Source organism: Urocampus carinirostris, chromosome 3 (genome assembly GCF_059441175.1).
Source record: "Urocampus carinirostris isolate Australia breed hairy pipefish chromosome 3, RoL_Ucar_1.0, whole genome shotgun sequence".
NCBI lineage: Eukaryota > Metazoa > Chordata > Actinopteri > Syngnathiformes > Syngnathidae > Urocampus > Urocampus carinirostris.
Genome location: NC_142351.1, coordinates 31,355,244 through 31,378,480, shown reverse-complemented (window position 1 = coordinate 31,378,480; position 23,237 = coordinate 31,355,244). Strand labels below are relative to the sequence as shown.

Genomic DNA, 23,237 nt, shown 5'->3' with positions numbered 1-23,237 from the left:
CGAACGACCTGTGGGGTGGCTAACAAATTTATAGGGGGGGTTTGGCCACCGCTGGTGGCGCCACTGTTCCTAATGTTAATAAAGATCCTAAACTTGGAAAAGTGACTCTAATGGTAAATGGTCTGCATGAATTTAGCACTTTTCAAGTCACTGAACAACTCCCAAAGCGCTTTACAATGTGCTTCACACTTGTTCACACACCGATAGCGGTGACAGCCGTGCAAGGCCCTGCTTATCCAGGGCATTAGAGGTTCAATGTCTTGCCCAAGGACACTTTTACATTTAATGCAGAGGAGCCCTGAATCGAACCTCAGTCCCAAGAGGAGCGCTCTACTTTCTGAGCCACGGCCAAAATAATAATAGTCAACATTAACCCTTACTAACATCTTTCAATGATGCTGCTTTATCTTACCTTGTAGAATGTAAATTTGAAAAGTGTGTTCCGGTCGCTTGCTAATATTTTGTTTTTAAAAATGTGTTCAAGATATGGCAATGTTTTTATTTTGTCAAATCAACCCTGGTACCTCATAAGACATAGTATAAAAATATCCATTTCATATCCAACTATGTCCAGGACACTGCAGGTAGCACCCCCAGAGGCTGACAAAATGAAGGTTATAACATATCAATTAGTCCCATGATACAGTGGTGACATTTAGGCAGACAGAAGGCGTCTTTGTTGCGGGGGGCTTTGCCAGTTTTAACACTCTCCATGCGTTACACAGATCTCAATTAGAGAAAAAGGAAAAGTACAATAAATTATTGGCCATATTTATTCAGTTAAGATCATTCAGTCATTCATTATGAGCATTGGATAATCACTTCACACTTAAGATTTTGTTTATGTCTCCATTACAAATGCACGAGAACTACAGTCACCTGATAAATCATTAAAATTACAATGGGGACAAAGAAGAAATCACAGCGACAAGGACCTAAAATGTAAGATGAAGTATGAGGCTTACTTTTTGGGAAGAATCAGGAGGTAAAAATTGTTTCAAAAGATTCAAATAATTCATCAAGCCATGTAAAATGCAAAAGTACAACTGTTGCCAGATATGCAAAAAAAAATAGAAATAAAAAGTAGTTAGCCCCAGAAAAGTCATTTAACTTTCACAATCACTTACACTCCCAACGTTCAAATCGATTAAAATGATCAATTATTTAACTATTTCCCCTAACTACCTGGGTCGCCAAGGCACCACTGAGGGCGCAACTCTGGACAGCTTTCGCCACTCTTGATGGTCCCTAGCCTGTTTAGGGATTGTGCAAAATCGGCACCAGTCCATTCCTTAATGTTGTCGGCCCAGTTCTTATTTGGTCTTTCACTTCTCCTGTCTCCTTGGACTGTGTCAGGTCAAGTCATGTTTATTTGTATAGCCCTCAATCACAAAGAGTCTCAAACGGCTGCACAGACCACAGATTATTGCAAACCACAGAATATTATCACACCATTCCCTGACCTAAAACCTACATGAGGAAAATGAAGAAACCTTGAGAAGGGAGCGCACACGAGGTAATGGTAATCCCCCTTCCAGCCTACATTTAACATCCATGAGCATCAACATTGCAGCTTGAAGCATCGGGAGGGGAACTCAAATGCGAAAGGTCGCTGGAGGGCTTTTCAAACCAAATAGCTTTCATCGTTCATCAAGTGCCCTGCTCGGATTGAGTCAGTCACCCATGAGTCCCTGACAATTTTAAACTTCTTCCGAAAACTGCGCCTCAGTCCCTTCAATTCCTCAAGTCTCGTTCCTGCCGTGATAACAACGTGTGACACGCCTTCTTCCAGCTTCTGCACCACGGTGCCTCCATGGTAACGAAACTCCCAAGCCCTGATGTCCAAACAGCTCATGGAGATTGCGCTTACGTCATCACTGATACCGGCGCAATCGTTCATGTAAACTGTGAAAGGTCTAAACATACTGGTAGGGAGGTCATTCCAGCCGTATCGCTCCTCAACTTGGCAGACGTTGACAATCGTCGAGTTTTCCGCCCTTCCCATTCGCCCGAACACCTGCCGCAGTTGCTGCTCATCAGTGTCCAGGAAGTAGCTGTCGCCGTAGCGGTCGTACTCTTTGGCAAAGTGCTCCTTGGTGGAAGGCGACATGTGGATCATGTGACGTGGTTGCCATGGGACCACTTTCTTCTGCTCTAGGCACTCAAGCAGCCAAGACGCCCAAACCAAATCGTGCAGGTCACACGAAATGAGGTTCTTCACACGCATGTTCTCTAATCCGGCTACCACGCAATAAGTGTCTGGCCCTGGGTTCTGAACGACAATGCCGCCGCACCTAGAATTAAGAAAACACAGAAGTTTTGATTTTTGGCCCCCAGCTAATCGTAAAAACATGTTTTTGAATCTCGATTCAGTGCATACAAATGTTAAAGCAGTTACTAGTGGTAGCAACACAGATATTTAATATATAATCCCTGCATCACTGTTGCTTATTTGGCTCTTTGGTCGATTTTTATTTTTAAATTTGTTTTTACATTTTAGTATGGTTTTGTTTGGGGTGGTACTTTTATTTTTGGGGTAATTTTTCCAGGTCTTTTTGGTTGTTTTACTGTCTTTTTTCTGTCTTGTTTTTTTTCAATGTTTCTTGGTCATTTTTTGGTCAATTTTGATTTGAAGATTCGTTTTTGTATCATTTTCAAATTATCATTTTGTGGTACTTTTTGGGGATGTGTTTTGGTAAATTTTCCTGCAGCAAGAAGTAGGCAAGAAAAGCCATGTTCAGAACAGTTCGTGTTCAGTTTCATTCAGGTTTACAGAAAGTTAGGAAACTGTTAACAGAGGCAATTGAATTGAGTACAAATATACATTTTTTTCTAGTCAGCAATCATAGTGGGTTTGCTTAGCCGTTTATACATCCTGTATTTTTATTAATTTATTTACTTATTCCTGATCGATTGATTTCCTTTTTAATGTTTAATATCTTTATATTTTTTTACATCTTGTGTTAAAAAATATATATTTGAGAACATCTGCATGTATTTACCTGATGCGGCCCATCCTCACCCAAACCGTTTCCAGTGACCCCCAGGTGAATTCAGTTTTATGAACCCTCGCATAAAAGCCGACAAAACATGCCTACATAATATATTGATTTTGAGGCCAAACGTCAATTTTCAAAATGACACCCAGTTGGTTTCATTTTTTAGTCAACTATATTTATAACTAAAACATGTCAGCACCAGCTGCTCTTTTATAGGAACAGCATTTGAAAAAAAAAAAAGAATTCTGTTACAGAAGTGCCTCTTACAATCATGAAATAATTTTTCTACTTCTAGATTTATTTAAGTACTGTTTCCCAGTTCGAGAAATTTAATCAGCAAAAATCTGTTAATTGTTATTTCTCACGGTTATTTTGAAATGGCATCGATTTACAATGGTCTGCGTGGGCGGGCCTAATGAACATTTGTCATTGTTCGTTATAATTGCAACATTTGAGGTCATACCGCCCAGCCCTAACTTAACAATTTACCTGGCAACACCTTTTTCCAACTCAGTCTTGGGGTGATCATCCGTCCCGTTGAGGATGCAGAACTCCACATCTTCAAACATGTCCGTCTCCTTGGTCACCCCAGAGAGATCCTGGTGCTTGTAGTGGTCAATAACCGCCTTCTTGGACTTGGTCGGCAGCTTTTTCCTTTTCCTCTGCGGCTCGTTGGCAGGGTCGATACGAAAGTGACGGGAGGCAAGTTTTCCTGATGCCTTGCTTCGAAACTGCTCCAGCTCGGCCAGGGTGATGCACTGGTGCCACTCCTTGTCGTCGCGGATCTTCTCGATCCTGGGGAAGCGGAGGGTGCAGTTGGTTTTATACATTTCGCTGCCCACAATCTCGGCTGCCTTCACTTGCAAGATAACTGAGTTACGAGGCTCGATATAGACCTCTGGCTTCTCAGCAGCGCACAGGATGTTGGCCGGCGGGTCATTTTTCCGGTAGACTTTCCAGTGCTTGGCGAGCTTCAGGCCGAGGTCATACAGCTCCTTCATAGTGTAGCCGGAGCCGATGCGGCAGAGTGTATGGAAAACCTTGGGCTTCTCACCAGGCTCGGGAGCTTCGGCAACAGCACACAGAAAATGGGACATCATACCGCCCCGCCTCCCTTTACCCCAGTAGCCCCCCACAATCAGAAGGTCCAACTCATCCATCAAGCCTCCCACATATTCCGGCTTGATTTTTAGCCAGCCTTCGCCACGCTTGTCTGGCTTGTAAATGGAAAGAGGGTCCTTCACCATGATGCCCTCTTCTCTGTGGTCAATGGCATCGTTGAGGGAATTCACCACATCCTGCATAGTTCGGGCTTCTGTCTTGAGCACTAAGTGTATTCTTCCATCAACCGGAGTGAAAACTGTCTGCAGAATCTCATAGCGCTTCTTCAGGGTTTCTTTGCCGAGCTTCTGCGAGTTCAACAACAACACATCAAAGACACAGAAGCAAGTCTGCAACTCTGAATCTTCCATTAGTCTCTTGATGTCGAATTTACTCCCTTTTTGCATGAAAGCCTTTGCTGCCGGGTTGTAAGCCATCATTTCCCCATCGAGGATGCAACTGACAACATGGCTTTGAAATGCATGGTGGATGTGTGGTGTCAGCGAACCTTCCAAGTGGGATGCGCCGAACTGCTGCGTGTACTCGAAGGCGTTTCGACTGAAATACTTGTATACGTCGCCGTCTTTATGAAGTTGTATCCGCTCACCATCCAGCTTGGTTTCAATGTAAAAAGGGCTGTTGCCCATCTGTCTTTCAATGTTGCTGATGTTGGCGACAGCAGCCAACATGGGTTTGAAGGCAGAAAAAAGCCCGATGGAAACATCACTCAAAGACACGGAGGGGTTGTGTAGCTGGTGGCAAACTTTTTCCAGGTCCGTGTTCACATTGTAGAGCTCAGCAGCATCCGGGTGGAAGACTTGAAGGACTGTTTCCTTACTGATGCCAAGCTTCATATCCTTCAGGATCATTCGGATGAGCCATTTTTGCTCAAGGGCAGAACTCAACGTGATAAGGTGCAACAGACTCTTTCTCACAAGGTCTTTCTTCTTACTTGCGTTGTTGATGGCGACAGAATCGAGGAAATCATTGACTTCTTTGATGCTGAGCTTCCCCTGGCTGGTGCAGCGTTTCTTTAGCACAAAGTACGCCATGCTGGCAAAGTCTCCAGATTCACCTTGAGACGTGGTCGGAGCGCGGTAGTTTAACAGTTTGTTGGCTTCCGGACCATTTTTTGGGAGGCACAACACATCAATATAAAGTTTAGCTAGCATGCTTTCTTTTATGCCATAGGCCATTCGCTCACGTTCAAACGAAGGAACGATAAGACGCATAGCTGGGTAGAAAGAGTCAGTGGTTTCAGGTTTATCCTTGTGCAGGGCATGATGAAACGTTCTCCAAGATTCAATAAAATCCCCAAGTGTCTTGGACTTTTCTGGACGGAGTTTTAATCTCTGGATTTTTTCCAAAGTATTACACAAGTCAAGGAAAGGAACTTGAGCAGCAACAATAGATGGATGATCAGCACTTTTTGACGTCCCCTCCATTTTATCTGAAAAGAAAGCCTTGTAAAAGTAATTTACATACTGGAAAATATTCTCAACATATCAGTTAATGCTGGCTTAATTCTTTACTTGATTATGCCCAATCAGGCTTTTTTAAAGTTTTAAGCAGACAAATTTTGTGGGGAACAATGTGCCTTTTATAACATTACATTTTGGAGTATTTTATGGACCATATAATAGTAACCATCCAATATGTTTACATTCCGATATGGAGGTGAAAACTATTTACTTTGGTTAACCTGGATGCTATTGGGAGGCCGGGAAATCGTTAATTGGTTTTCAATTATTTCATTTAAGTAAAATTTGCTCAAAATACGAGCAATTTTACATAATCTTATGGGTGGAGGTAACACTGTATTCCTCAATTGAATGCCCTGGACAAGAGTGAATTAAAATAACACCCACATAATTAGTACAAACATATTTATTGCACAATAAATAAGATAAAGCGTTTCTTTTTTTCTTATACTCTACCTGTGTTGGCAGATGACGTCACGTAATATCGATCAACTGGCTTCACGGTTCAAGACGCATTGTAAAGAAATAGACAAATAAATGAATTTTGGAAAAAGTGTAACTCAGGCATATCCAAATAGTATATAAATAAAAAAAATCGTTTTTGTTGTTTTACCTTGCTTGTAGAACTGTGCGGTCATGTTCCTCAAACAGCACGTACACTGTCAAAATTGCGCGTGTCCAAACATGAAATCATACGCAGGGAAAATTTTATAAATATGTTTTCAAAATGATTTTACTTTTTTGATGGATACTTTTTATCCTCAGAGGGGAAAACGAGCTTGTTTGACTACTTCCTAACTGAGCTTTAAAATGGTCTCCGGCAAACAAATATGTCCCCCTGGAAACAGCATCGGAACCAATGTGGGATCATACCTCCTGAGGATTCTAAAAATAAAATACTGTACAGTACACAATACTCCACATGAGAGAATTCGGGAATTCGTGCAACATTTTCCAAAGAACGTTGACTTCACTTATATATTTGCATTACTAGTTTGGATTCACAATATGCCTGGAGGGTTTGCAAATTTGAAATTGTTGACAATCAACCACACTTGATGCAATAGATTGAATGAAGACGACGTTTTTGTTTGGATTCACCCTTCATCAATACCGTGTTGTTGAATTGAAATTGGCTAAGAATAAAATGGTTAGAGTTATTTTGCGATTTATATATTTAATTATGTTTAGAATAGTTCATATTTTGATAAATGTTTTCTGTGTTTTGGGGATCAAGTTTATTGTTGTAATTTGTAATTTATTTGTTGCTGCACTGAAATTTGGTGCGTGTTTCTCAAAGATTCTGAGTTGCTTGACTTTTAAGTTTCTTCGTATGAAAGTATACAAAATTTAAATGAATTAAAAGTTCTGCTATTAAAATTTTGTAGAATACAGTAATATATTTTTTTCCCACTCTGTACATACTGTTACATTAGTATTGGTAATACGCCTTTCTTTTTTCCTAGCTTTTTTCCTTCTTTTCATTTTCGCCTTTTTGTCTTTTATGCTCTTATTTCCATCTTAATTAGGTCTTAACTTGCATAATGTAATAATAGGTGATACTGTACATGGATTACAACAGGAGTAAAACAAAGGCTCCCCATCTTTAAAAAAAAAAGAAAGTATTCTTTTTTGTTTTGAGTCATTTTCTGGACTTTTTTGTCGGTTTGGTCGTTTTCGTGTTTTTGGGGTCATTTTTTGACGGATTTTCATATCAAGGTTGTTTTTTTTATCATTTTAATTCTGTTTGTGGTCGTTTTTACTTGAAAACAAGTTTTGTTCCCTCTGCCATTCTTATACAGAAAGTTAAAAGTCATGGAACTTTTTATGCAGGTACTTGAACTGACAATTCATTTCTCGTTAGCAACTATTTGTGGCTTGTTCAGTTGTTTATGTCTCCTGTATTATTATTATTACCTATTTTATGTATTACCTATTTAGTGATTGATTCCATTATTTATTTATTATATATTCATTTTGTGTTTATGTTATTTTCTTTATTATACTTTGTGTTAGAAAAAAATGAATATATTTGAGGACATTGGAATGTTTCCAACAGAGCTTCTCTTGTTTTAAAAAAAACCTGATAAGGCCCAGCCTCACCTTCACTGTTTCCAGCGGTCCCCAAATAAATTGAGTTTGAAACCCCAAGAGGGTCGGCTCTTTTTAGTGAGCCGAGACGAAAGGCGTTTCTAGGATTAACACTTGTGAGGGCCCTTCTGAAAGTTTCTTATTTTCCTCTTGCTGATGTTTTGAGTTTGTCCTTGTCCGCATGATGGTTTAAGATCAGTGGGTGGTGTCACTGTAACCTTTGCAGTCCTTTGAGACGTCTTGTGATTAAGGGCTCTACAAATAAATGTGACTTAAAAAAAGAATTCCCATCACTACAGAAGGTTGGTTTGTAATGTCATGACAAAAAATTGTCAACAGAGGGCAATCATGGCGCGTAGAAGAAAAGGTGGGAAACACTGCTACGCCGGGGTTGTTTACTTGGCTGCTGCTGCCTCGGAGGATTCTGGGAAATGTGCGTGCGCGCCAGTACGCGGGAATGTCACATGTAGCTGTGACGTGCGCTCGATGTTCTTTCACGTGCACATAACTCGGCGCATCGGAGAGGAATGCCACTTGCGTCCATTGAGCCGTGCTATGTGATCGTAAATCCGGGAATAGAGACTCGGCTTCGGGATGCCGCTGCAGAGAAGTGCCTGCCTCTTTTTGTGTTGCTTATTCCTGCAGCGGGAAAAAGGTTTTAGTTACGTAAATCCTCCAGTGCTGCAACCAGCCACAAAATTGTAAACAGATGACGTCACTGTCAAGGAGCCGGACGGGGTGGGGGATGAGGTGCGCGCTTGTTTACAGGACATACTTTTTTTAACAAATAATGAAGTAAAAATACTTAATAGAAGTACTTAGCTCTTTTTTGCAAATTATTTGCTTCATCATCAGTCGTTGCGACATCGTGTACGCATGAAGATGGACTGAACAAATCAAGTAGGACGCAAATGTGTCATAAGACTGTGCCATATCTGTCAATCTCTGCCAACTGCTTCCCCTTATTAATAATTGCAATTCCCCCATTAAGTACACATTATAGCATTTCCTTTTTCAAGGTTCGTATAAATGCTTGAAATCCCTACAATGTTAAGATTTTAATGTTTTCTCAAGGATTTAAATGTGCTTAAAGTTTGGGGGGGTTGTGCTTGTAAATGCTTGAAATTGTTGTTACGTTTCACAACAAGTCTGCAATAAAAATGATACCAACTTTGCTCTCTGAAGGCTTCGTATTGCCATTGCATCTCTCCCCTCGTAATTAACCGCATCTATCATTAGTTCATAGCGTTTTATGAAATACTGTAAACATAACTAAATGTTGAAGTTTGTTTTTGTGTAAAGTACAGTGTTTTGTTATTCCAAATATAATAATCATAATAGTTCTGGGCGGCACAGGGAATGATTGGTTAGCGTGTCTGTGGCACAGTTCTGAGGTCATGGTATCAAATCCAGCTACCAGCTTTCATGTGTAGAGTTTGCATGTTCTCCCCGTGCTTGCGTGTTTTTTTCCAGGCACTCCGGTTTCCTCCCACATTCCAAACCATGTCAGGTTAATTGGCCGGTCCAAATTGTCCCTGGCTGTGAATGAGCGAGTGAGTTGTCTGTCTCTGTGTGCCCTGCGACTGGCTGGCAAACGGTCGGGTGTCTCTTGCCCACTGCCCGAAGATAGCTGGGATTGGCTCCAGCACCCCCAGACCCTACTGAGGATAAGTGGTGCAGATAATGAATGGAAAGACAGGCTGCATGCCCAACTTATTTACAAACAACCGCCTCAACTCACATATTAACTGTTCACAACTTGCACTTATTTAACAGTTATCAAGAAGAAGGGGGAGAACTAAATCCGATTATTAGGAGGTTACACCGGGGGCAGCCATTAATTAGCGGTGAAGCAGGTCATTAAATAATTGGAAGGTCCTCTTGAATTCTGCTTTCTCCGAGTCATCTGTCATTAAGTCCTTGAACTGTGGTTACATGCACAAGGCATCGATGGCTGCATACACTGGCCATGTAGTTTACCAACACTGGAATGTGACAGTAAGTGCATGAATGATGTATTCATTGTAAAGATTCTTTAAATGTTCAGAAAAGGCGATGATTGACGTGACAAGTATCATTTACTTTTCATAGTTTGGAGCCTTATTACTTTCACTCAAGAGCAATAAATCAAGTTATGAACTCGGAATCAGCAGTGACTTCAACTCATACTGTTAGGCAAGCTAATGCAAAATAAGCGAGTATTAATAGTTACGGTGATAATAATACTCTAATCAGCAAATATTTATTCGTAGTGCTCAGCCCACTTTCCTGAATCCTTCATCAGGTATGTTTTCTTCATTTGTTTCTTCATGACTTTACAACAGCTAGGCTATGACTAGACCAACAAGTGGAAAGACGTTTGTCTTGATTAACAACCTGCAATCATTGTTTCACATGAAACAGCAGAAGGTCTTGTTCATGGTTAAGGTTAAGTATTGTACAATGTGATAATTCGGTGACTAAATTTCGGATCAAAATATTTCTTCCCCATGAATTTAGGATCAGGTATTAGTATTGTAACGCACACGCTGCTGCCCGTCAATGCCAAGTTCCGGCTCATCTCTGAAAAGATCAGGATGACCCTTTACACCGAAAAACAATGGCAATGTGATGATTTAGTTGCTATATCCGATTCCTACCCATGGAAACCTTTCATGAGGGGGGAGCAAACCCCTACCCAAAAAAACAGTCTGGAGAGGAATGAGCGTTGCCCAAGATACACCACAGGAAGTGGTTCCCAGACGATGATGGTGGTTAAGGGATCCGTGAACCGTGACGTACATCAGAGTTCAGTACACAATAATTAAAAAGGAGAATTAGCGTAGCATCAATTTTATGAAGAGATGGGAGCACAAAAAAATAGATGAAAGTAAACAAAAATATATAGAGGTGATAAATGTTGTAGTGATAACCAAATTAAACACAATATTTAATTTCTTTGTAGCTGACCTAGCCTAGGTAAAGCTAACATCATGTGAAAGAGCTCTTATTCGCAGAACTTGATTGAAACCAGATGTGGTGGAAATTTAAAAATTGTGTTGCTGCAATATTGTGTTGCTCAGATTACAGACCTCCTCTTATAAGCCTACTTTACGTTGACTAGCAAGCGAGCCATAACAATTTTGATAGTCTCTTAGACAGGAGTCTCAAAATTCTAGCCTGGGGGTCAGTTGTGGGCCTCGAGTTCATTGTTTGAGGCCCTGCCTTAATGTAAAAGTCAAAGGGACAGTGTATGCTGTATGACCAATAGATGTTGCTGTGTTCTGTTGTGCAACCGAAAACAATTGACAGAAATCCCAAGTAAGAGTACAAAGTACGTAAAATCAAAGTGACCAAAAAGTGTCATTTTTCTCCCATCTTTCTTTTGCCCAGCCTTTTGCTAGGTGGTTGTTGTTTTTTTCGGAGTTAAAAATAGGGAAAAAATAAAGAAAAAGAAAACAAAAAAAGAAAAAAGAAAATGAAAACAAGGAAAAAATAAAATAAATGAAAAAATACAAGTCCTAACAAATTATCTGGATTTTTTTGATGACTGATTGATTGATTTTTACATGAATTCTTGATGTACTTTTATTTTTAGATCTTATTTTGCTTAGGGAAATAAAAAATGATATCTGAGAGCAGTGGTAGGTTTTTTATCATAATTTTTGGGTGTAAAACCCGATTTTGCCCAACCTCACCCAGACTCAAGAATTTGAGACCTCTTTCTTAAATGTACACAGCAATCCTCTGGTGCAAAAAACCTTCATCACTAGGACATTATCAGCGTCCATTTTTATCTCTATGGTAAACCCATTTAACTACAACATACCGAAAATATTTGTCTGAAAATCAGAAAATCTTTCTCCACATAAATCATATTAACAATTAGCATAACCAAATATTAAAACTTAGCAATTCGGTGTTCCTGAGAGCACCAATTGTGTGACCTTCAACCTTTCTACCTTGCTTTGTCTTCTCTTCAGCAAGAAGACTACTTCATCATCTGAATGCAAATATGAATCATTGTTTTGAATGACAACATTTTTAAACCCTTGAGCCGTTAATCATATTTATTGTTTCAAGGCAGTAAGCGACCTTCAGTCAAAGCACGGACTGTCAACGTTGCATATCAGATACCAAAAACGTACACAAAGAAGAAGAACGCTGCATCTTATGCAACTTTATCCACTCAGTCCTATAAATGTGCTGCTCTTCTCTAAGGAAAAACTCAAGTCATTACATAAGATTCAATTACACACCACAGATGGTTGACAGCAACTGGGGGCAATGGGATTTGTACAAAGCTGCAGTGTTGTGCTTAATTGGACTTTCAACCACGTACTAAATAGGTAACGACATAGATATCTATCTAGTTATGATCACAATCATTATAAGCACTGTTTGATACTAGCATTAATCACTGATGTGTCGAGTGACAAGATGCATGTTTTCAAACATTGCTTTCCTTAAGGATATTTGTGCTTGGTAAAAAACGTTGTTATGGTTTGAAAAACTCGAACCATCCAGTTTATGTAGCACTGCGGTACTTTTACTTTCTTATAAGTAAGTTAAACTCAACTTAATTTATCTTTATTGAGCATATTATTTTATGATTATTTTTGGACAAAACAATACAGGTTACTTATACAAGCCTTTAACATACCTATACAAACCTTAAACATACAAAATATAGCACTAAAGCAACTTACGACTAAATCAAACTTACTAATGATCGTCCGGAGCATATCTCGTTCGTAAGTAGGGCAGCGTCTGTAGTATGGCTGAATTCACCCTATTGTGCCTCCCCCTTTTTTTAGAAGGACCTATTTTTGGAGTTTTGTGTTGAAGTGATATTGTATAATATTGTTCTTACTTGTATGTATTATTTATATGGTGTCTCTTTTTTATTTATTGTTTATACTTTGTTTTGAATACAGTTCCTTTTTTTTTCACTATCTTTACATTTTAAGTGAGTTATTTAGAGGACTTCTTTCTTGGTTTAGTCATTCGAAAATAGTTGTTTTCTTACTTCAGTTGTCAGCTTATTCCGCCCACCTCTACTTCTAGTTTCTGCTTGTGTCGAGTTTTTTTCCGCCCATCAATGCAAAAGTGATGAAAATCAAGTAAACAAAGAACTTTGGACTAAGGCTAACAAACAACATGCAAGCGTGTAAACTGCTTGTGTAATCATGAGGCGTATGAAAGGTCAGGCTGTTGTTGCCACCACGTTATATTGGTTTTCTAACACAATTTTCCGTTGTTATTTTGCTTACTGAGGGCCTGTTTTCCTTTTTTTAGCTCCATAAATCTGTTTTCATGTGCTCTCCATTAAGCCCTTCCTAAATTGTTAGTGCAATTGTCAATGGTCTGTCTTTGCTTTAGCCTGGAATGTTTGATGGAGACACATACATGTACAATCACCAGTGTCTGGCATGTTACTTTAAAAAAGTAAAAATGTACTCACGATTTTTTCCAAAAAGTAACTGAATTAGTAACTAAATTACTCTATATTAAAGGTAGCTAGTTACCACAGAAAGTAACTATTACCGTTACTTTAAAAAGAAGTTGTTGTATGTCAAAGAATTTGAAATCATCTGAGCAGTTAGTTGTCAGAGACCAAAACAGGAAACAGGACCCACTCGCGTAACGTTACTCACAGTTTTTTGGGGGAAAATAACGATAGGAGCTCACACTCGATCCGGAGGTCGTGGGGAGTAGGTTGCTCAGCTGCAGAAGTGGGACTTCCGTGGCGAGTGATAACGGTGTCGGGAACGAAAAAGAGTCAAAATCTAACAGATCGTGGGGGAGAAAAACAAGAGCCAAACACAGGAAAAACAGAGATTCGCAGACGGACCGACAAGACAGCGTTTAAATACTGACAGGAAACCAATCTGTCAATGAGTTTCAGCTGGCGCCCACAGGTGGGGCCAGTTGGGCGCCATGGCAACCGTGACATTAGTTGAATAGAGAAGAACAGTCTGTTTTTTGTATTATAGAAACTTGTAATATTCATTGCACCTCTCCAGCAACAGATTTCTCTTACACTTGAAATGCAACATATAAAAACAGTAAACCAGGGGTGTCAAAGTCATTTTAACTCGGGGGCCACACGATAGAACAGACATTCTGTCGGGGGCCGGACTAGTAGATTAAAGAGAAAGAAAAAGAGAGATAAAGAAATAAGAGAAAGAAGAAGGGAAAAGAAGAGAGAGGGCGGGACAAAGAAAGAGAGAGAGGGAGAGAGCGTGAGAAAGAAAAGAGGTAAAAAGAGAAGTCGTGAGAGAGGGAAAAAAAGGGAGAGGAATAAATAAATCCAAAGAGAAGGAGAGAAAAGAGGAAAGAAAGCGCCAAGGGTAGAAAGAGAGAAAGAGAAAAGAGAGATAAGGAAAAAAATGAAGTTAGAGCAAAAGAAGTTAAAAAGGCAAAGAGAAAGAGAGAAAGAGAGAAAGAGCAACAAAGGAAGATAAAAAGAGAGACACAGAGAGTGAAAGAGAGAGTGGGAGAAAAGGGGTGGAAGAGAGAGAGAGCGAGAGAGAGACAGAGAGAGAGAAATAAATACGAGTACAGTGTCTTTGTGAGAGGCACCTAGCTTTGGCAACATCAAGTTGACATATTTCAACCTGCAGCTTGTTTTTCTCTTGCGCTTCTCTGAGTGTTGTCTCGCTGGCCGGATTCAATCCCTTAGCGGGCCTGATCTGGCCCGCGGGCCACCTCTTTGACACCTGTGCAGTAAACAATCAAATCTAATACAAATCAGTAGTACTATATAAAAGTGAGTTTACTAAATTAAATGAACATATGGGGAGAAAAAGAGATGAAAGAAAAAAATACAATAACAAAAGGAAAAAAGAGAGATAAAAGAATAAAATAGAATCAACTTTGTATTTTTATACAAACACGTTAACACTGAAAAACACATGAACTATAATTAAAACATTCATCCATCAATTATCTGCACCCCTTATCCTCAGTAGGGTCCCGGGCGTGCTGGAGCCCATCCCAGCAATTTTCAGGCAGTGAGCAGGGGACACCCTGAACTGGTTGCCAGCCAGTCGCAGGGCACACAGAGACAGACAACTCACTTGCTCATTCATACCTATGGGCAATTGTGACCGGCCAATTAACCTGACTTGCATGTTTTTGGAATTTGGGAGGAAACCAGAGTACACTGAGGAAACCAGCACAGGCATGGGAGGAACATGCAAACTAAGCACGGAGAGGCTGTGGTAGCTGGACTTGAACCCTGAACCTCTGCACCTTGGGGCTGTGCACTAACCACCCATCCACCGTGCTGCCTATAATTGAAATATCTACTGCGAAAAAAAACGCTAAAGAATTCTCTTTTATGCTCAATCCCCCCCAAAAAATTCATATTGACTAATAAAGGATTTTATATATTATACATTTTACTATAAAGGATTTTATAGTTTTTAAGTTACATTTATTGAATGCAATGAAGATTTTTTTCACAGAGAAGGCTTAAGTTCGATGACAGGTCGCGCTGTTCCAAGTGCGTAGTGTTTTGGCTGGGGAATTTTGATAACAGGGCGCTGATGAAGGACGTTAGGCCTTGTTTTGCTAAACGTTTGGTGTTGTTTTGAGTTTCTTCAGACATCGTGGCGACGAGGTGGCGACGAGGTGGAGTCCACATGGGGAGTATCTGGCCCCCCCTCATGGGAGGAGTCGGCACACCCATGGGAGGAGTCAGCACGCCCCATGGGAGGAGCCGACACCCCGACTTGTGAAAAGAACTTCAGAAGACGGAAGAAAGGAGATCGATCGAAAAGGATAATCCAGAGGGAGGCTCGACGAAGACCAATTCAACTAATTCGACAATAATTCGGCTAATTCGATGGAATTCACTTAGTTTATTATTTAAGAAAATAAATCTGCCCCCGTGTGAAAATGTCGGCTATTCTTGTTCATTTTTGCATAAAGAAATGAGCATGCATTTTTAAAAGATTGAAGTTTATGTTTGGTTAATGGAGTCAGATAACTAATTCGAACCATTTGGTAAACGCTACATTTTTAATAGTTTATTTCCTAACACCAATCATTTGAGAAAAAAGGCATCTCGAAGGGAACCAGCTGTTTATTCGTTGGGAGCTGACTCCCTTCGTTCACTTCCAAGAGCCGGCTCATAGAGCCGTTTCGTTCAGGAACACAAGTCAGTTGTGAATCAGCCCTCATTCGCCTTTTCTTTTGACTCGTCAATAAATACTGTATTTGTAATCGCCATGTAACTATATGGTAGTCGTTATTTTAAATGGAGAAATGATCTGATAAGACATGACGTAAACAACTCGGAGGAGAGCGGAAAACTGCGCCGCTGAAAACAGCATCAGGTTTGCGGGGACACGCCACCCCTGGCGTTCTGCAGCCAAAGTAATGCTACGCTTTTGACCATCCGTAACGCTAATGGCATTGTTACGGAAGAAAAATAATTTGATACCTTACCCTGTTACCGGAAAAATAAAGCAGTTACGTAACAGCATTATTCATAATGGTGTTATTCCCAACGCTGACATTTACACATGCACATAACCACAAATGCAAGCACGGCCCAAGTGTGACCTTTTTGTATTGCCATACTTGTACTGATGAGATTCATATTGGCAGTAATTCACTCTAGCTAATTGGATTAGGTAGGATTTCACTCTTCTGATGACAGATTGCGGGGAAACAATAATGTTTGGTCTTCATAGAGCTTGGACATACTAGAAAAGTGATATTTATAGTTTTTTCGTCAAGACCCCAATCAGTTTCATGGTACAATATTATAATATTTTTAAGGAGGAGCGAGTACTGATGCCAGGTATCGTTATCAACCTAAAGAAGTTCATGTTTCCAGGTATATTAAATGGAAGCTTGCAGTAAACGGATGACAGCTGTCCATTGATATCTTTTCAAATTGAATGTATTTCTGTTATCAACAAATGGGGGAAAGTGCTGCTAGAGTGGTCCCCTTTTTCAGGCCGGTAGTTTTCTACCCAAAACCAGCCCACTTAGTTATGGAGGACAGATATGAATGGAACAGCAGCAAGCTCTTATGACAATTTTTTATTGGGAAGAAATTCAGGTTTATTTTAAGTTAACAGAAAACACTTTACCATTCTAATTCAATAGAAAATTATATAAAGATTCAGATATGGATGAAAACATATTTACAGTATCCTTCATTTGAAATCCAAATTACGTTTGCCTGTCCAACAGATTGTTAGGCTTTACACTAAACTCTTATGATTCTCATAAAGTAGCTACACACATTTTAAGGAGGCAACTTAAAACATCAAAATCCTCCTAACCATTGCACTGGTCTCTGCAACTTTGTTATTGACAATGTCATTGTCTATGAACATGATAATTTCCTTTTCAGTGTACATCAGCATGAAGACAGTGAGCTTCTGGGCCTAATTTTCACACATTTTAAAGCAGAGAAGGTCCGCTCACATGCAACCTGAGTACAGGAAAGGCTCAACAGGAATTTATATGACAGCTCAATGACATGGTAGGCATCTGTGAGGAAGTTGTATTGTGAAAGGACTTGCTTTTTTTCTTGTTTTTCATTTCTCTCTTTTTTCCTGAACTTTTTTTTCCCTTTTTTTTCCTAGTATGTTTCCTTTTTTCTTGTTTCTTCCTGCTTTTGATTATTTTCCCTCTCATTTTCCTTGTTTTCTTTTTAATTCTTCTAGTATATTACTTATTTTCTTTCCCTTTATTTAATCTTTTTGCTTTAATATTATTTTTTCCTTCTATTGTTTCTTTTTTTAGCTTTATTTGTCCTCCAAAAGAAATTTGTGCATAATGTTACAAAATACATTATGCACAAATTTCCAGATCGAGTGTGAGCTCCTATCTTTATGGGTAAAAGCAATAAAAACAATCTGAAGAGGCTACGGGAGCCGAAAAACAGACGGCTCTTTGTCGCCAGCCGAGCCGAAAGAGCCGCTTAACGAAAAAGAGAAGGATTTGAGTGAGAGGAGCGACCAGGTAAAGGCAATTCACTAATAAATTCTGCAAACACGTAGCACAACGCACAACACATAACCAGGCACACACAGTCGACAGGCAAAGAGTTCAAGACGAGTAAAATTAATTATAACAGTCTTTCCTTAAACGCATTTCTTTTTCCTTTCCTGGCTTTTTTGGCTCCACCCAATACCTTCCTGCCCTCCATTGTACCAGACTCATACCATTCAATTTTTTCTGCGTTCATTTTAGCGCCACAGAAAAGAAGAGTGGTGGTGGGCCAAATCAACTTAAAATTTGGGAGTAGGGGAATTCCTGCAGATGGTAAAACTCACCTGATCTGTGGCCAAATAATTGATTATAGAATCAATGCACGAGTAAGTTTAGATCACAGTGACAGATACATGTTCAAATTATTTTTCTCATCCAGCTAGCCAAAACTACACTTTGACATGAGCCGGCCTTTTTGGGAGGTCTCCTGTTGCTTAGTAATTCTACCTTGTACTTTTTTGCACTCACTTTTGGTTGCACTACGCAATACAGTCACATCTGAAGGTCAAAAAATACACACTGTCTCTTTATCTATTTAAACTTCTTTATGAATCCAGATTTGTGTGTGTGTGTGTGTGTGTGTTTGAGATTGTATTTAGCTAGGTTTAGTGTCAAGGAACCTCCATTTAATACACAAATAATCGGTAAATATCAGCTTTCATGTGGTCTGGGAAAATGATGGATGAATAAAGGTATTTCTCACATAGGTTTTTTGTGTACCACAATGTGACTCAAATGATTTTTAACAACTTTTTTGAAGTTCCGATTGTCGTTGCAAGATCTTGAATCAACACCTGCTCCATCCGTCAATTTACTGTTGTGCAGTTTGTGAACGTGCGCTAGCATGTTTCGCCTCAAGCGAGCTGAGATACCTGAGAAAGTGCATCCTGATTTACAACCTTTAAGGGGTGTTTATAACATTTAAAAGGAGATAAATGCACGACACAAATACAGGTATGCTTTTGAAAAAAAAAAAAAATGTTGGCTTCCTTTATGGGCTGGTGAGAATAACGAGGATGGCTGTTTCTAAAACATGGCTAATATTTATTTTATAAATACTAAACTGAGGAGTTTTGATGATATGTCACTAAGAATAAAGGTTAAGCTTAAAAAGTGTGTTTTCTTTTGCCCTCTAAATGTCACTGCATTTTGTAGCGCAATCGAAAACAAGTACTATCAATCCTAAAGGAAGAACACAAACTACACAGTAGTCAAGTCATGTTTATTTGTGATGCCCTGAATCACAAGGAGTCTCATAGGGCTGCACAGGCCACAAACTATTTCAAGACTATTGTTACACCATCCCCTAATCTAAAACCTACAGGAGGGCAAGGAAAAACCCAATACCTTAGCACGAGGAAAATGAAGAAATCTACACAGGGTTAAAGCACAAGGAGAGTCAAATTCAATACTTTTTAATGCCTTTTAAAATCAAATCTAAGACAATGTCAACCACAAAAAAAAAAAACACACGCACACAATTGAAAAAAACAAACCCCCAAAAAACACAAATGTTTCTTGCACACAATACATCATTCACATAACCAGACACAGCTCTTAACAATCACAAAAAACGTTTGTCGGACAGCCAGTTTTTACTAAATCTACACTTTAACATGGTCCAAAGTACTAACCATTGTTCAAGGTTGCCATGTGTATTGTGGATAGACCTAAGACATGTGACTGCTCTGAAATGCTCGACTGAAACCAAATCACCATTTTGATAGTTCCGTTATTGTGATCCCACGATGTTGCCACAAAAGTAAATCGGTAAATATTGCCTGCGTTGATTTATACTCATCCATATGGACAATATGTTCATTGAGGTAGCGTTAAAAGTTTATTCTTTAAAAGCTTTTTTTAAAGTACTTAGTAATAATTTTAATTTAACACTTTTAACATTGTCTTAGTAAACATAATGTCCTAATACAAGAGTGTTAAATTAACACTGCGAATTTGAACGCTAAGTAAATCTACCTTGTGCTTTTTTCGCACTTGCTTTTGGTTGCACTACACAACTCTTATGAATGTCCAATAATACACAAGCTTAACATTCATTCTTTGCGCCATTTAATCGAAACTCCTCAGTTTAGTAATCAGAAAAAAAATATTGGCCATGTTTTAGAAACAAAGCCGTGCTCTTTATACTGTGGACTCTTTAAGTGTTAATTTAACACAGTTTTAAAACGTACTAATGTTCTTTTTAACACCTAAAGAGTAAACTTTTAATACTACCTCAGTAAACATATGGTCCTTTTCAACGAAGGTTAAAATACAACTGGTAATTTTTCTCTTCACATTTTTTTGGTCAGTGAGGTTTTATCGTTTTTGGGTACACTATGGTGGAAAGGTATGTCATCTTCCTCTAAGTGACATTAGTGCAAAAAAAAAAAAAAAAAAAAGGTCATTTCTCAACCTAATAGTCTTTTTTTAAATTCATTTTAAAGGTATTTTGTGTATTTTTAAATATCCCTGTTTTTAAGGAGGCTCTAATTAATACACACTGTCTCTTTGATAAAAAGCTTTGCTAACCATAGAAAGCTCCCATTATCACTGTAAATATAATGTTGTAAGCCACCACGTAGGATAAAGTGTTTAACATTTTACTATAAAACCAACTGTTAATGTGTTATTTGTGTTAGAGGTTTGGGAATTTCTGATCATAATCAACAAACTTAGACCAATAAAGAAAATATCTTACTTATTCCCAGTGGCTTCTGGATTCTCTGCCTGATCCTAAATACAGTAGCTTTTTGATTTTTCTTCTAAAAAATGTATTCCATACACTGTTTTAGAAACCTCTAATAATGTTAATTTACAAGTGAAAACATTCTAAGCAGTCAGTCTCATGAGTGTTGCATAAGAATTTATGTATACCACAGCCATATCCCCCTAGTGGGAGGTGGCTAGAGTCCTTTCTGACTCTTTTTGGGAGATTGATTCAGAGAAGGGGATTCCCAGCCCCCTCGCTCAACCCAACTGAGGTGTTGGGAGTCATTAGGTGACCAAACCCCCCAATTCCAACTCTTAATGCTGAACGTCAAGCAGGGAGGCAACAGGTACCAATGTTTAAGTCTTAGGTATGACTCGGCCGAGGCTTGAACGTCAACCTCCCAGTCTCGGGGGAGGGCGCCGTACCCCCAAGGCCACCGAGCTGGTCAATTTAAATCGAACTATTTTGAAAAACGTATTAAAAGGTGCCCTTGTATCTTTTGTATTTCTATATTTGGCCCCTAGAGGAACTCCTCTGTTCTAAATACTCCATATATGATCGTTTTAGTGATACTGAACAAAATGTGCTGCAACCTGAGCCCTGTTGTTGACGCCAAAGACTAAGACACACATCCAACAAACACCACAGTACATACACTTCATAGTACGCTCTTTTTTGTATCAGGTAACATGTTTACATGTTCTCTCTTTATAAAGATTGGAAGGAATATTGAATATCAATCCATATTATTTGATATTTGTATGAATTGAGTAAAGAGCACGATCATGAATAATTAAGGTATAGTTTAACAGTGGTTAGCACGGTTGCCTAACACGCGAAAGGTCCCAGGTTAGAGAATGTGTGGAAAACTATGGTGGCCTGGAGAGAGATGGGCGCTACCAGGCTGTACTAGCCCAAGACAGACCACAGGAAATGGTGCTCCTAGGACCCCTAAAGCTTAAAGGATGCAAAAAAAAAACCATAATGTGTTTTTGCGTTTGCGATTTTCCAACCACCAGATTATCATTTTCGCAAAATGTTTTTACTCTCTGCTTAAGCTTCCAGATAGGGAACCTGCACTTGAGTGGGGAACATCTCTAGGGCAACCAAACTCAAAATAATTAAGATAATAATAATAATTATATATATGGTTTTATAGTAAAATGCCAGAGGCTAGTACAGTAAACAGTCCATGGTGGGGGTGAGAGAGTTTCCTAATGGTGTTTGTGGCTCGGGATAAACCGTAAGATGGTAAAATGGATGCAGAATAAAACAGATGAAGTATCTGTTTATGTGGCGGAGGAATGCACAGTGACTTGTGCCCCCGCAGTCGGCATGTGTGCAATGTGCATGTGATTGGGGAGCAGCACACATATGTACAACTGCACATGTTCTAAATGTCCTCACAACCATGAAAGAACATCAAAATCCTTGCAAACTTCAAAGAACTGATTTGAAAATCAATTTATGTCACAGATGTTTGCCCCCCTGTGTCACCGTTGCCCACGGCGTGCAATTGGCCCCCCGTTCGGCGCCAGCTGCAGCTCGTTGACTGATTGGCTTCCCTCCTATTTAAGTTCAGTGCTCTCAATCACCCTTTGTCAGTACGTCAACGAACCTCTGCACCCGCGAGACGTGTGTTTTGACTCTGTCCGGTATCCTGTTTGTGTATCCTGCCCGGTATCGATTTCGTCCTGTTTTGATATCGGCCTCCGGTCTCCAGTGTCTGGTCTCGTTCCCGTCTATCTCGTCCTGTCTGTTATCTGTCTCCAGTCTCCTGTATCTGTTATCTATCTTGTAAGTCCCGTTCTGTCAGGTCTCGACACCATCTGTCCGGTATCGGGTCGTGTAACTGGTATTGATCTCGTTGGTCTCCAGGCCAGACTGCTGTCTTTCTTCTTCCGCCCAGCGATCGCCGAATCACTGGCGTTTGTGTTAATGTGCATGACTCCCCCATTCCCAGAAAATAAAGCTCGTGTGAGAAACCTTACGCATCTGGGTCCTGTTCCAGTTCTTGACACCCTGTTAGACTACATGATTTAGACCTGGAAGATAGTACTACTAATAAATGATATTCTAAAAAATATGATAAATTGTATAAAAAAAATGACAATGTTAGATCACAATATTTTGAATTTTTAATCATTTTAATAGCAAAGAATTATATCAGGCGGGGTCATATGGTAAAATACTGATTAGCACGTCTGCCTCACAGGTCAGAGGTCTGAAAAACACAACTCAACATACTAATCTTTTCTATCTCCATTCAAACTCGTACTGCAAAGTCCCACTGTTTTGGGCCAACAATGTGCACACGTCATGTGCTGAGCTGGTGATTACGTTGGCTGAAAAGGGTTCTTCAGAAGAACTACAACTACTCAACCACTAAAACACAGTGTTTTCAATTTATGAACTGTTTTTGCTTACTGTGGAATAGGATTTGCGGACCTTTTTTTGGTGGGACCTGGCAGATCAATGGAATGCCATGTATTCATTGCTGGGATAAAAAAGACAGCATGTGATGGAAAAGCTGCGCAACCTTTGAGAAAGTAGGCCACGGAGTTCACTGAGGCGGTCTGAAAGCCTCCCTTGGCTGATTCGGGGAGAAATAATGGGGCCATCCAATTGAGTGGCAGCAGGCTGCATGGCAAGGAAGCGAAAACCAGCAGTTTGGATGCTCTTGCCAAAGGAGCAGCTCGTCAAGAGCCGCTTAAGCGCTGGTAATCTGCAGAAGTTGGCAGAGCTATCTTCTCCACCCTCAATGCTTTGAAAAGAAGAAAGAAGAAAGAACTGCCATTTTTGCATTAAACAACGTTGAGTCGGACAAGATTTGTGATTGGAAAGTGCTCTTTT

The 23,237-nt window shown here is 39.6% G+C and overlaps 1 protein-coding gene across 4 annotated transcripts; it reads right to left on the bottom strand.

The window, feature by feature from the left end:
- Positions 1 to 761: 761 nt before the first annotated feature.
- Positions 762 to 7,709, bottom strand: lig4 (ligase IV, DNA, ATP-dependent). 4 transcript variants are annotated; one of them, XM_088331468.1, is made up of 4 exons: positions 6,195 to 6,380; positions 6,038 to 6,077; positions 3,489 to 5,550; positions 762 to 2,294 (listed from the first exon to the last, which is right to left on the bottom strand). In XM_088331468.1, exons 3-4 carry the CDS (start codon positions 5,543 to 5,545, stop codon positions 1,625 to 1,627), a joined length of 2,727 nt encoding a protein of 908 aa, XP_088187594.1. In that variant the 5' UTR covers positions 5,546 to 5,550; positions 6,038 to 6,077; positions 6,195 to 6,380; the 3' UTR covers positions 762 to 1,624. The 4 variants fall into 4 exon arrangements, with proteins under 4 accessions (XP_088187594.1, XP_088187596.1, XP_088187593.1 ...); XM_088331470.1 differs by lacking the exons at positions 6,038 to 6,077; positions 6,195 to 6,380 and adding an exon at positions 7,685 to 7,709; XM_088331467.1 differs by lacking the exon at positions 6,038 to 6,077.
- Between the last annotated feature and the right edge of the window lie 15,528 nt (positions 7,710 to 23,237).